The sequence below is a fragment of the Uranotaenia lowii genome, chromosome 1 (assembly GCF_029784155.1).
Source record: "Uranotaenia lowii strain MFRU-FL chromosome 1, ASM2978415v1, whole genome shotgun sequence".
NCBI lineage: Eukaryota > Metazoa > Arthropoda > Insecta > Diptera > Culicidae > Uranotaenia > Uranotaenia lowii.
Window position 1 is genome coordinate 137,162,479 of NC_073691.1, and position 14,942 is coordinate 137,177,420.

At 41.8% G+C, this 14,942-nt stretch overlaps 1 protein-coding gene across 1 annotated transcript; it reads right to left on the minus strand.

The window, feature by feature from the left end:
- Positions 1–303: 303 nt before the first annotated feature.
- Positions 304–9,071, minus strand: LOC129737961 (uncharacterized). Its single transcript, XM_055729135.1, has 5 exons — positions 7,527–9,071; positions 7,334–7,482; positions 4,107–7,116; positions 424–679; positions 304–368 (listed from the first exon to the last, which is right to left on the minus strand). Exons 1-5 carry the CDS (start codon positions 9,069–9,071, stop codon positions 304–306), a joined length of 5,025 nt encoding a protein of 1,674 aa, XP_055585110.1.
- Between the last annotated feature and the right edge of the window lie 5,871 nt (positions 9,072–14,942).

Genomic DNA, 14,942 nt, shown 5'->3' on the forward strand with positions numbered 1-14,942 from the left:
CTCGCAAGCGCTGTCTGGCTATTTGGTTTCCCTCAGAATTTGTTAGGAGTGCAGTTTGAAACGTTTACTTGGCCATCGAATTATTCCTAGGAAATTCTCATTTAATTCATGTGTGCAATTTGGGGTTTGGTTTGTTTGGGTTGATTGGTTGGTTGTTGGTGATAATTATCGAATTCCAATCATCATCATGTGCGCGCGCACGCCTCAACCATGCTGCTCTTAATTGTTGAGCATATAAAAATAAAAGTTCTCAAAAATCTGGATTCGAACTCGTGACCTCGAGGTTACTGGGGTAACGAGTGCTTAAGCACTGACCGAACCAACTGAGCTGTGGTGGCAGGCTTGAGAATGGGAGGCTGCAGACGAATCTATATGGGAGAGGAATACATGACGAAGGGGTTCAATTTTTTGCTGAGTACTCACTCGGTTGGCTGCTCAAACCTGTTATTTTCCGGAAGTTGGATGGTTTTCCGGAAAAGTTGCCCTGGGTTCTCCAATAGGGTGGAACAATTACTCCTGGGTGGCCGTCGCGCGTATGCCGTTTCGCCGATCTACGGTATGCTCGTCGGTCGAAACGTACCACGAGTTGTTGGGTGGTTTGATGATGGCGTACGCTCAGCGTGATCCTTTCCTTGAACCGTCGTGTTCGGGGTGTAGGTAGATCGATTCCTCCGGCAATCTATTTTCGGAATTCGATTTAGAAAAAAAATACCCAATATGCACAATATCGACAAACCAATTACCCGTTTTCAATATCTGAATTGCACTAAATCAACTAACTGCACTTTTATTTGCACTCGGAGGGATCTGAAGGAAAATAGCAACTTTAGTTAAATTGTTGAAAACGTGGTTTCTTCAATTTCTTTAGTACCTTTTTGTACTATATTACGCGCGAAATACAAATTTAACCGATCCTGCCTACTTCACAGTCGAAGGAAAAGTGGTCAAGGGATCGCATTAGCCGTCAGATCAAATGAGCTATTGATCTTCGGGACCGGAATTGCGTAATTAATAGCGAACTAATAATTCCGAAATTTCCCGAAGAAAATGTCTTCTTACCCAAACCTTTCCCTTTCATACATCCGAGGGTTCGTTCTCGGGTGTAAGAGTTCGGGTGGAGCGATATCGAAAACCTCGGTACACCAATACAATCATACTATCCCCGTGATGGGGTTAATGACCGGGCAAGCACCAATCAGCTGGTGATTACAGGCTTCATCCAAACATGCGCTAAGCGATCACACCCCAGTTGCAGAAAAAAAATATCTCATTTAAATGCCCGTTCCTTGGTGACGTCATACCTGGAATTCCCTTGGGCGGTGGGGTTTACGTCATTGAGTGACTCGCAAGAAGAGCGGATTTGGGTTTCCCTAAAGATTTATATGACGTCACTGAGCGACTGGTGTTGCGAAGCGCAAACTCTCTGAGTAGTCGCAATCTAAAAATAGCTGAGAGCGTGCTAGGGATGCTCAAGCAAAATGAACCGAAAAATCGATACTTTATCGATACAATTTTATGAGTGCTAGGGGTGTTTAGGTAAAATAAGTTTCCGCAAAATCGATACTGCTACATCATTCCTCACTAAATTTTCGAAAATTTGATTGGAAAATACAAAGTATTTATCCAATCAAATTTTCGAAGGTCAAATGTAACGTAGTTTTCAATGAAATATTTTAGTTTCCGGGGTCATATAGTATCATCACCAATAAATTGGCTCCTTCTCAATTTGCAGGAAGTAAAAGAATTATTACTCCTGTTACTGACCGTCAACGTATATTTCAACTCTGGTCTCCAGCGGATCTAAAACATTTAATGCAAACTGATTACTTGACCTAATGAGACTCAAAAAAAGATTACTTAATAAGCAACTGTTGAATAACTTTCCATTCGAACAAAATCTAAAAACGGTACTTCGAAGCTTGCAAACGGTAATTGATGACAATTGGTAATTATGCATGAAATTAACTGATGAACGGAAGCCATAGTTGATTGATGATCACAACAAAAAAAGTCCTATCTTTGACACTGAAAACCTAGCTGAGAAATTAACTCTAACCCTCAATAGAAAATATCGAGAAAAACCGAATTGTATTTTCTCAACTAGAAACAGCCTAGTGCAAAATAAAAAAATCAACGCAGTTAGAATTTTAACCTCAAATATTGATTCGAGAAACAAAAAATATAAACATACGTTCATCTTGAAAACCATTTCGAATTACTATCTCGAACATATTCAAGTAACGTTCTTCAAAATTTGGTTCACCTGCAAAAAAAAATATCGATAACATTATAACATGTGCATCCCTAATCCTGTACTCCCTTTCTCGTTCAACAGTCAATCTCAGGCACTCATTTGTCACCAAAACCGGAGATGGGAGAGCGATTTGTCCAAAAGTAAACAAACCGATAGTCTAATCGTTCGCGTGTGATTCGAAGTTCATCAAAAAGTGATGAAAATGTTTAAAAAACGGCGTGAAATCATCTTGTTGTCATCCGGGAACTGCGAGGATAGTCGATTTACTTCGTTCCTCCTAATCATTGTAAGTGAAAAGAACTTTTTTTCTATCTTTTCAGCGGAAAACCTTCCGAGGCGAGCGATGACGTCACGACTGCGGGAACTTAACCAAAATATTGCAACTGACTGGATCGGAAAAAAAACTAATGCGCTGGAAGTAAACGGGTGAAATTGAACCTACTAGAATAACGGAATTGGACCTAACTTTGAAGAAACCTGTCTGCGAATTCAACAACTAAAATAAAAAAAGGTAATTAAGGTCTAATTTAACAAAAAAAAAAAATAATACTGTAACTGTACAAAACTAATCCTAATTTCTAGTCTTTTAGCTCTCCACTGGCCCAGCCAAGCAAGACCAAGGAAATGCTAAAAATGGATATCGGGTGAAAAAAGGACGGAAAAAAAACCTATGTACAACGACTATGGAAGTGTACCCCATAAAAATCGTGAGTTTATCTTATTCTAATCCTAACCCTAGTACTTAATGAAAACTACTAATACTAAATTTAAGTTCAGGCCCGATCGTAGGAATCAAAATGAAAAAAAAACTAACAACTAACTAACAAAAATATTTACAAAAAGTATTTACATGCCTCTAAGAAAGGCTCAAGACATTTGTTTGAAGCTGAATTCGCTTTTCTACGGATGTTAAGCTTTTGCTATTCCGCTCCCAATCATCTGACACGTTCAGTATCTCATCCTCGCTTCATTCAATTTCTCAATTTCTCCTGGGATTGACGCTCGCTTTTCACGGTCGTGGATAGTTCCACTACTTTTCCCAGGTCATAGCTTAATCCCATTTAATTTCGAGACGTACATACTTTATCGGAATCAACGATATCCAATCGGTCATCTGAATGATTGCTTCCTAGCGTAAGCTTCCTAACGTCTGAATCGTTGATTTTGTTCTGTTTTCTAATGTGGCCTGAGACAATTTTGATTTCTCTAAGGTCTACAACAGTTGAACAAGTTTCTTGGGTCGGGTGCCAAATAGCTTCTCATCCTTTCTTCTCTTCTACGTGAAATATGTCCATGGTTAAGCTCGCTCTTAATTAATGGAAGATCACTTTTCAAAATGAATCAATTTAGCTGAAGATCACAAAAGTTCTCTACTGCCAAGTTGCCAAATCTTGAAAAGCTCTCCCTCAGACTTGCATATCCCTATTTCTCCAAATTCGTCGGATTTCGCGGCGTGATTTTTCATGCAAGCAGAGGAGCTCTTTCACCCTGGAATCGTCGAGCTTGGGAAAGGTGATTCTACTTCAATGCTTGTCGCAGTACTGTGTCTGTCAGGTCATCACTTAAACCACTTCAATAGTTACAAGAATTCTACTTGCATCGGAATCAACGAAGACTATTGGTGGATCCAAGTGGCTTGTTACTGTGTAGATTACCTCTATGGCATTTTAATGATCTAGAAGATTCTTGGTCCTTTTTTTTTTTTTTCTAAAAAAAAAACTACATAGCTGGGAAAAAATGAAATTTACGAGTCAGTGTGCAATTTTTTCATTTGGTTTGCAAAGTAAACACCGAGGCGCTTCCCTTGGCAGTCTTCGAGTTCGTAAGTGTGGGAACCCAACACTTTTCTAACCACACATGGTTCAAATTTTGGTGCAAGTTTCCTGCAAAAACCCTTAGCTTTATCGGACAGTTCGAAGGTCTTTTTCAGGACTTTTTCGCCCGCAATGAATCGAGGGCAGTTTTCATTTGACCGTAAGTTGTACGTTTTTTCATGGCGTTTGTAGGCAGCAGTTAAGTTTTCGCGAACCTCCTCGAACAGCTTCTGGCGATCTTTCGACACACTTTCGTCAGTGCGTTCTTCCCCTTGGACCTTGTCTCGTATTTGGGCGTACTCCCTCCCATCGGATATTTGATTTCGACCAAATACTACAAAATACGGACTGTATTTTGTTGAATTGTGCACTGCGGTCCGGATGGCATTGGCTATCGCCTGGATGTCATCTGCCCAGTGTTTGTGCTCTTTTTTAAGAGTCGCTCTAATCGCTGTGGTTATCACGCGATTAACCCGCTCTGTGTTGTTTACCTGTGGGTGGTAGGCGGGTGTTAACCAGTGGTTTACGTGGTACTCTTTCAACAAATCGGTGAAGGTTTTGGATGTAAACTGTGTTCCGTTATCCGTTAAAATAATTTCCGGTACCCCGAATAGACGAAAAATCATATTTTCTACAAATTCCGATAGCGGACCAGCTTTTGCTTCTCGGAACGGTTGCACTAAGACGAATTTAGAGAAAACATCGGTCGCAACTAATAAGCATGTTGCTCGGTTTTTGCCGGAAGCCGGAAGTGGACCAACGAAATCCAGTGTTACAAACTGCCAAGGATATTCGACTGGCTTCTGCGAACCCATGGGTGGAGTGGTGTTGATGTTCACTGCTTTGCTAGTTTGACACGCTAAGCACTGCCTACAGAACTTTCGGACTTCTGCGTTCATTTTAGGCCAGTGATAACGTTCTTTTAGCGCAGCCAGTGTTTTTTCGTAGCCAAAATGTCCCTTTTCGTGCTCCTGCTGGATTAGGTCTTTCCTTTCCGAAGATGGTGGATAACGTTTCCAAGTGAATCGTGGATCCGTCTGGTGATTTGACGACTTCACGTACTTCCATATCTCCCCGTTGATAACGCGAAAATCGTGATATTTTCCTGGGTTGAATGTAACGTCTTTTACAAGTTCCTGGTACTCAACATCTGATTCAAGGGATAGTGCGTCAATCGATCGCGACAAACAATCGGCGGTAATATTATTTTTGCCCTTGCGATATTCAAGTTCGATGTCGAATGACTGGATCCGAAGAGCCCATCGAAGGAGTTTTGAATTCCCCGATTCCGCGCCAATTTTAAACAACCAGAGAAGGCTCCGTGCGTCGGTGACTACTTTGAACCGTGTGCCTTCTACATAGTGTTTAAAATTGTCGATCGCAAGGAGGACACCCAAACACTCCTTCTCCACAGCCGAATATTTGCGCTGAGTTGCGCTCAGTTTCTTGCTGAAATATCCGATAACTCGTGTCTCGCCTTCCTGCATTTGAACTAACGCAGCTCCGACCGCGTTGTCCGAAGCATCCGATTCGATCATAAATTGCTTCTCAAAATCGGGATTTGCAAGTACAGGTGCTGAAGTCAAAACTGTTTTCAATTCTTGAAAAGATAGCTCTGCCTCTGGGGTCCAAGAAAACTTCTTCTCCTTCTTCAACAGGTCGGTGATATTGGCTGTTATCCTGCTGTAATTAGGGATAAACCTTTGGTAAAACCCAGCAAGTCCCATTAAGCGACGAACGTCTTTTACGGATTTCGGTCTGGCGTAATTTAAAATCGGTTGAATTCTTGACTGGTCGATTTGAACCCCATGTTCCGTGAGTAAGTACCCCAGGTACATGACCTGTTTCCTACAAAAACGTGATTTTTCTAGAGAAATGGTTAGACCAGCGTTTCTCAGTCGCTTTGCAACTTCTCGCAATAATCTTAAATGGTCGGTTAGAGTTTTGGTAGCAATCACTATGTCGTCTAAATAGACGAACACCTGAGGTTGTAGGTCGAACCCTAAAGCCTTGCCCATTAGGCGACACATGGTAAATGGTGCATTCGTTACCCCAAAAGGACACACCTTGAATCGAAACAACCCTTTAGACGTCCGGAAGGCTGTGTAATTTCGACTTTCTTCCTTGAGGGGTATCTGAAAATACGCATCCTTCAGGTCGATTATCGAAAAAAATTTGGCCGATTCTAAACGATGAAAAATGTCCTGCATATTTTGCATCGGGTAAGAGTCCTTGATGGTCATCGAGTTGATCCTCCTCGAGTCCAGGCATACTCGGATTTTCCCGTTAGATTTACGGACCGGAACCAAAGGATTGGTCCACTCGCTGTAACACTCCTCAATTGCCCCCAGCTCCTTGAATCGTTCGATCTCTGCATCTATTTCTCGCTGGATGTAAGGAGAACATTTGTAGATGGGCTGATTCCTTGGCTTTGCGTCGTCCTTGAGTATGATTTCATGCTCGATGAGATGGGTTCGTCCGAGTTTTCCCGGGGCTGTAAACTCGAAGTCTTTTACTGCTTCAATCAACTCGCATCTTTCGTGGTCTGACAGATCGTGCTCCGTCTCGATGTTCTCCGGCACAGGTTCTTCTGGCGGATCAAACGTCGGCACGTCCAACGTTTTATCTGGCTCATTCTGGGTTAGTTTTGGAAGTTCGCCAGATGGTTCAATATTGAAACAGATCAGAGCGTCTGTCACCGCATTTAAGGTTTCAATCGTCTCCGGTCCGTTTCCAATATCAATCATAGGACGAATTCCAAAACTTTCCCAGAAATCCGCTCCTAGAATGAGTTTTCTGGAAATTTGTGGTACAATAAGCGTTGGTATGATCTTAGTAATTTCCTTGTACTTATATGGCAAATTTAGATACCCTAAACAACGATACTCAGTCCCATCTGCTGTGCTGACTCGAACGGCCGCCGGAAGAATTTTCAGGCCATATTTTTCTGCCATTTCCGAAGAGTTCGTTACGCTGATGGCAGCGCCTGAATCCAGCAAAGCATCGATTTCCGTATCGAAAACATGGACTCGAATGTGAGGACATTTGCTAGGGTTTATGCGAATGTGGTGGATTTTAAAAAGTGGGTCAAATTCTTGTGTTTTGGGAACGATTTTATCTTTAGGAGTGCTAACATTCCCACTTCGACACCCCTTCTCTAGTTTCCCTGCTGAAATCTACTATTTGAGCCGTATCCGGTCCTTGAACATCGCTCACAAGAACGGATGGTTCGCCCAAGGTTTCCACAACCGTAGCAGAATATTACTCTCGGTTTGGAGCAATCTCTCCACCCATGACCTTCTTGGTGACAATTCCAACAGGCCGATGCTGTGGGTAAATTATTGTTTGAAAACTGTTGTTGTCGCGGCTGCTGTAGTTGGTTTGTTTGCTGATTGATTTTTGATTGGTCCTGGACTTTATCGGATGATGTTTGAGTTCTCTGATTATTAGGAAAGTACATGAGGTTGAGCTTGGTTTGTATTTTGCCTGAAAGGACGACTGTTCAGTGCATTCACCCCCGTAAACTCCCCTTCCTCCGAAAACTCTTTCTCGGAATCCTCACCGACTTCTACATTATTAACCGGTCGCTTCGATTGTGGTTCCCACGAATTTTGAAGAGAAAGATCCGTAGCGTCAATTTTACGATTTATCCTTATCAATTCTTCTAAGGAATTGATATCTACAACTGAAACCTTCGATTGATAATGATGCCTCATGTTATCCCAAATCGCCTCAAACTTTGCTCTTCTTGACATCGGTCTCGTGAGCATTCGATTGAGTTTTTCAATTTCCGTTACGAATGACGCAAAAGACTCCCCTCGCTGTTGTTTCCTATCTTTGATCTTCTGCCGAATTCCCTGATCCTTGTTCGGATTCCCGAACCGGCATTTGATCTGTTTCTCAAATTGTTCCCACGTATCGAAATTATCGACATAGGTGAAGAACCAATCGGATGCCGAATCTTCCAATAGAAGATGGATATCTCCCAGCAATCTTTCTTTCGGAATCCCTTCCCTCTCTGCTAGCTTGTTCGCTTTGTACAGAAAATCCTCCACGCTTAAAGAACGAGGATCCCCAGAAAACTTAATTTTCCATTTCTCTACCCTGTACAAATGATCTCCCCTTTCCCTCAATTGGGTTCGTCGCCTACTACTTCTGTGCGTTTCCGGTTCAGAACCAGTGTGTCTACCCCTCCTACCAAAATCGCTGATTCTGCTGTCCGCGTCGCTACTCAACATCGACCGCTCTTCTTCGCTCTCGTCCTCGCTGTCGCTATGGTGTGCTCGCCTACGGTCGAAGCGATCGTCATTTCGCTGCCGATGTTTTATTTTCGTAGGAGTAGAGACACCGTCAAAATTAACCCCATGCATGCCACCCTCTTGATCGGCCATTAACGCCAACATCGCCTTCATCATATCCTCCATTTGACCCAACCTCTCAGTGACTGCGTCGCTTGGTTTGTTGTCACCTGAAGGCCTGCCTTCTTTCTGGATTGCCCCGAGACTATTTCGTAGACTACCCGTTTGACTTTGGGTCATGCTAGTGTTCCCTGAAGGCCCTGCGTTTTGTGTAAGTAGGTCTCGAATCTGCTCTTTCACCGGTGTTGCTGGGAGTACTACTCTGTTCGCACTCATGACGCTTTCAATTCTACGAACCAAGTCCCTACGCATTTTCTTCTGATCCTCGGAAGTAGCCTGAAGACGCTTTGAGCGGTACCAATAGTGTAACAAGCGTGATTCACTTTTGGCATCCATCTTCTTCCGTTGAATCGACCTTTCGATGCTTGACAATTGTTCCCCAATGTGACAAAAGTAATCCGAAACTGAATCACTGGCTTGATAGTTTCGCCTCTGTGACAAATCTTCACGGAAAATCGTTCGCAAGATCCGTTGTTTGCTGGGCAACTCCAGCTTACGCGCAACATCCCCTAACCGATCTCGAATCGCAAGTTCATAATCGACCTCTTCCAGATTCAAATGTTCAGCACATGGAAAACGATCCATTTTAACAAAAGTTTATTAAATAACTCTTTCTATCCAACGATAAAGCAGTAAGAGAAATTACAAAAAAAAATATGAAAAGAAGAAAAATTGTATGTAAAAGGGAAAAAAATAATTCAGGTAAAAATTAGAAAACTATGATTTAGCACTAACTATCGTGAATAAATACACAATTCTGTATTTGTAAGCTAATTGAACAAAATAAAATAATATAATAAATGAGATTGCAACTGTATTTTTAAACTACAAAATGAAGAAAGAAAATTAATCTATGGGAGAAATGTTCGAGCCACTCTAAAAGTTGGGCGCCACTGCAACGGGAGGCAGTCGGGCGTGGGTGTAATCGAGGTGCTTAGCGGATGATTTAAATGCGCCACTCCGAAGAGATCATCCCCCTGTTTGGTGCGTGCCCGGCTAAGAGACCCATCAATAGGGTGGGTGTATTCTGTCTGGCCCTTGATTACCGATCACCCTACCGTTCCTCAATCCGTTGACCCTCAATCAAATATCCCCAAATAATTACCGGAGAAAACCAAGATAAGAAGACAAATCCTAAGTTGGTCCCGAAAATACTAACTAAATAAGAAAACAAGTTCCTTAGACTTTCTTCAACCGACCCACTTTCCCCGTACAAGTTTGCTAAGATAGCGTAGAAGGCAGGAAAGGGGCGAAAAAAAACAACGGAAGTCAACCTAGACTTCCAGTAAAAGAATTACGGAACCGGAAAAAACGATGTCTTCAACACTCCAACAAAAGTCACGGTAAGTCACCAAAGAAAAACTACATCAAATGTTCTTCATAAACGAGCTCTATTAGCCATAAAAAGATGATGATGGTTTTGGTTGTTAGTGGGGGTTTTACATTTTGGTTTTCGGGATTTTCCTACTCTGCTACCTTACATTTCATTTGGGTGATTTCCCCTCTAACGCTCAGCGCTCGCAAGCGCTGTCTGGCTATTTGGTTTCCCTCAGAATTTGTTAGGAGTGCAGTTTGAAACGTTTACTTGGCCATCGAATTATTCCTAGGAAATTCTCATTTAATTCATGTGTGCAATTTGGGGTTTGGTTTGTTTGGGTTGATTGGTTGGTTGTTGGTGATAATTATCGAATTCCAATCATCATCATGTGCGCGCGCACGCCTCAACCATGCTGCTCTTAATTGTTGAGCATATAAAAATAAAAGTTCTCAAAAATCTGGATTCGAACTCGTGACCTCGAGGTTACTGGGGTAACGAGTGCTTAAGCACTGACCGAACCAACTGAGCTGTGGTGGCAGGCTTGAGAATGGGAGGCTGCAGACGAATCTATATGGGAGAGGAATACATGACGAAGGGGTTCAATTTTTTGCTGAGTACTCACTCGGTTGGCTGCTCAAACCTGTTATTTTCCGGAAGTTGGATGGTTTTCCGGAAAAGTTGCCCTGGGTTCTCCAATAGGGTGGAACAATTACTCCTGGGTGGCCGTCGCGCGTATGCCGTTTCGCCGATCTACGGTATGCTCGTCGGTCGAAACGTACCACGAGTTGTTGGGTGGTTTGATGATGGCGTACGCTCAGCGTGATCCTTTCCTTGAACCGTCGTGTTCGGGGTGTAGGTAGATCGATTCCTCCGGCAATCTATTTTCGGAATTCGATTTAGAAAAAAAATACCCAATATGCACAATATCGACAAACCAATTACCCGTTTTCAATATCTGAATTGCACTAAATCAACTAACTGCACTTTTATTTGCACTCGGAGGGATCTGAAGGAAAATAGCAACTTTAGTTAAATTGTTGAAAACGTGGTTTCTTCAATTTCTTTAGTACCTTTTTGTACTATATTACGCGCGAAATACAAATTTAACCGATCCTGCCTACTTCACAGTCGAAGGAAAAGTGGTCAAGGGATCGCATTAGCCGTCAGATCAAATGAGCTATTGATCTTCGGGACCGGAATTGCGTAATTAATAGCGAACTAATAATTCCGAAATTTCCCGAAGAAAATGTCTTCTTACCCAAACCTTTCCCTTTCATACATCCGAGGGTTCGTTCTCGGGTGTAAGAGTTCGGGTGGAGCGATATCGAAAACCTCGGTACACCAATACAATCATACTATCCCCGTGATGGGGTTAATGACCGGGCAAGCACCAATCAGCTGGTGATTACAGGCTTCATCCAAACATGCGCTAAGCGATCACACCCCAGTTGCAGAAAAAAAATATCTCATTTAAATGCCCGTTCCTTGGTGACGTCATACCTGGAATTCCCTTGGGCGGTGGGGTTTACGTCATTGAGTGACTCGCAAGAAGAGCGGATTTGGGTTTCCCTAAAGATTTATATGACGTCACTGAGCGACTGGTGTTGCGAAGCGCAAACTCTCTGAGTAGTCGCAATCTAAAAATAGCTGAGAGCGTGCTAGGGATGCTCAAGCAAAATGAACCGAAAAATCGATACTTTATCGATACAATTTTATGAGTGCTAGGGGTGTTTAGGTAAAATAAGTTTCCGCAAAATCGATACTGCTACATGCGTACGGATGACGCTGTCGTCGGCTTTGAAGGCTGCATTATTTGGGAAAAACCATCACCCATCATTTTCACTGACTAAGATATGTATTTGAAAACTACTTTTACTCGCGACCAATCACTACAACCTAGATCAAGTCTCTGAAAATCATTTCAACGGAATAAAGAGACTTGAACTTTGAGAGTAGGTTATCGATGAGGGAGTTGTCATATCATTTGCCGTTTTAATTGTTTTAACCTCTGCTAAAGTCTGTTTCACATAGAATCTGGTCGCATCTTTTCATTTACTGCAGCGTCCCTAGTTGTCACATCGCGAATCTATTGACAGTGTTTTGATCCGGATGGTTTGTTTACTTAGTGGTGAAAATTTCATCAAGATTGAAGCAGTCAGTCAAAAGTTATCGACGATGGAACGCGAAAGGCGAGAGAAAATTCTGCACACTCACGTAGAGAATCCGAAGTGGTCAGGGGTAAAGATCGCGAAATTCCTGAAATATCCAAAATCGACTGTAAATTCGGTGCTGCAACGTTACCGGGAGACCCTTACGGTGGATCGAGCAAAACAAACCAGGCGTAAAAGTGGAATATATGACCGAAAGCTGCGAGCAAAGGTTGTTCGGTCAGTTCACAATGATCCTGGAATCTCCTTGCGTGAATTGGCGAAAAAGTTCAAGACGAACCACAGTACAGCTCGACGAATTTGTTTGCGAGAAGGCTTGCGGTAGTATCATGCAAGCAAACACCCCAACAGGACGCTGAAACAAAACCTGGTTGCCAAAACCAGGGCAAGGAAGTTGTACGAGAAAGTGTTGACCAAATACAACGGATGCATTTTGATGGACGACGAAACTTACGTCAAAATGGATTTAGGACAAATAGGTACCCGGTAACAAATTTTACCTTGCTAGACGTAAAGGGAATGTTGCGGGTAGACTCAAGTTTGTTTTCGCAGATAAATTTGCTCGTAAGTTGACGATTTGGCAATGGATCTGTAGTTGTGGGAAGAAGACTAAGATTTTCATCACTGGGGACACAAAAAATGGAAATGTTTACAAAGAAGAATGTCTCCAGAAGAGGGTTTTGCCATCCATTCGGTCCCACAAAGGTCCGGTGAAGTTCTGGCTGGATCTGGCAAGCTGCCACTACAGCCGAAATGTCGTTCAGTGGTATAAGGAGAATATTTTATTTTATCCGACCAGATTCTATGTGAAACAGACTTTAAGTGCCGCTCCACAAAATAAGCTATCTGATCATGATCCCGATTGATCGAACCAACCTATGGTGTCGTGCCATCAAAGTTGAGAATCGGCAGTAGCCAATCTTCGGGGCTAAATGCTCACCAACGATGGCCGATATTCCCTCAAAAGAGACCCAAAATTTGGTAGTACTTACATTAAGGTCTTTCAGCTCTTGTTACATTTACAAACATGATGGAAGCGAAAACGTTCGACAAGTTTTTGTATTGCCCATAATTGGAGTGATATTGTAGGCTTTCCTGTAGCAGATATATTTGGTTAATGTTATACTTATCAAAATAATATTGGTATCTACCTCAGATTCTTGATGATCCCACTGTTCTCGATGCCCGTAAATTCTTGATATAAACACGATCGTATGCCTTGTAGCATGATATGACCCCATCCAAGGATGAAAGCAGCCAGAAGAAAACAAGGCGAAGAAAGGTGTCGAAAAGGAAAACCAAAAACTCCCAAGCAGGAGTCACTCTGGCTGGAACGGCTTAATGGTACCCCCCGGTATCGCGGTTCGGCCGAGAAACCAAAAATAAAATAACAAAGTTTAACAAGAAAGTTACACCCGAATAAAGACAGAAAACGAAGGCAGAACGGGCCACGAATTATGATTTGTTCGCGTGAAAATTAATGAATAAACAGCCACGATTTGCCGCAACGGTCTCGGGAGATGAAAGAAAGCAACGGCCTTTAACGTAAATTTGAGAGCGGGTTGGAAGGTGGAAACGATCCCGAGGTAGATGACTTTAAGTGGGTACCTTTCCACCTAACTTTAGCTGAACGATCAGAGGGTTCTCTGTGGAGTGGGTCCAATTTCTTTTGTTTTTGGCCGTTTGTTGTTCGGTGATCGAAGGCACAATCGAAAAGATAATGAATGATACGTATAAGGTACAAGATGGTGAATTACTCTGTTCCTAGGTGAAAACTTTATTTTTAGAGAAAAATCATGACTCGTATGTTTTATATTGTAGATATATGAAGTAGAATAAATCATCTATTTTAAACTTATATTTTGATTAACATTACAGCCACAAAAGGATCTCATCAACCTCGAATTCCTGATTATTCACGGGTTTCCCAATTTAGTCTTCGTTGTCGCTGCAATTACAATCATTTTTAATCAAGTTCTTCTGTGAGATTGTACCAGAATCTTTTCACCGTCACATTCCTTCATCAAAACTTTTGTATCAACGTTATTATTGAGTCGCCAAGGAACAAATATTTTCGTTTCAAATAAACGCTCCTTTAAATACTCCTGTTGATCTCTCTCTCTACATCTTTTTACAAGAGCGAACAGATCCCATTCAGAAGTCACCCCGTCATTAACCCTTTGGATGAAATTTCTGACACGGTGCAGGTTTCAGAAGTCAATCGAACTGATCACACTACTGGCAGGCTACCAAACGACGAACCAAACGAGCCAGCAACCGGAGGACTGGTTCAATCCAAGTCGAATCGATTAATTTCAATTTCACAGCCCCAGCCCGACTCCTGCATTTGTCGAGTTACCGTGCAAATTCGAAAGCTCCTCTACAATATAATGTTGAGCTGTGTAACTATCGGCTGAAAGCTTTTGAAAGCAATTGATCGTATGGCTGAGAAATCTTTTTCTTTGATTGCATCTCAAAATTTGCTAGAAACTTGAGGACGGTGCAGAAAACTAGGGACGACTCCCATTGTTTACTGAATTATAAATATTGAATCCTATTCATTAGACCTGCAAGTTATGTATGGAAAACTTTTTGGATGTTTTAAAGCCGAAAACATGTCTGAGAATTTTGGTAAATTTGTATGGAAAACATTCTTTTTTTCATTCAAAAATCACCAAAAGTAGTAGGTATTGGATGTCCAAAAAAAATAAGTTCGAATTATAAATCTTAATGTAACCTATTCCTTGGTCTGCACTTTATGTATGTGAACAAACCAAAAAAAAATTAAGACGACTGAACCTGAACCTTACATTTTTAACTTCTTTTCATTTGAATTCCGAATATTCATTTTGAAATAATGATTACCATTTTCAGAACACATTAAGCTTCTACTCATATTAGCAAAAAATTAAGCTAAAGCATGGACAAAAACAAAAATTAAATGAGATTTTCTATATCAAGTTTATCGGA

Bases quoted from the DNA above. Each gene is read 5' to 3' on its own strand.
- LOC129737961 (XM_055729135.1), bottom strand. From the start codon at position 9,071: ATGGATCGTTTTCCATGTGCTGAACATTTGAATCTGGAAGAGGTCGAT. The intron at 7,483-7,526 runs GTACTTTCCTAA...CATCCGATAAAG, and splicing joins CAAACCAAGCTCAACCTCAT to TCCAGGACCAATCAAAAATC. The intron at 369-423 runs GTGAGTACTCAG...TCTCCCATATAG, and splicing joins AGGTTTGAGCAGCCAACCGA to ATTCGTCTGCAGCCTCCCAT.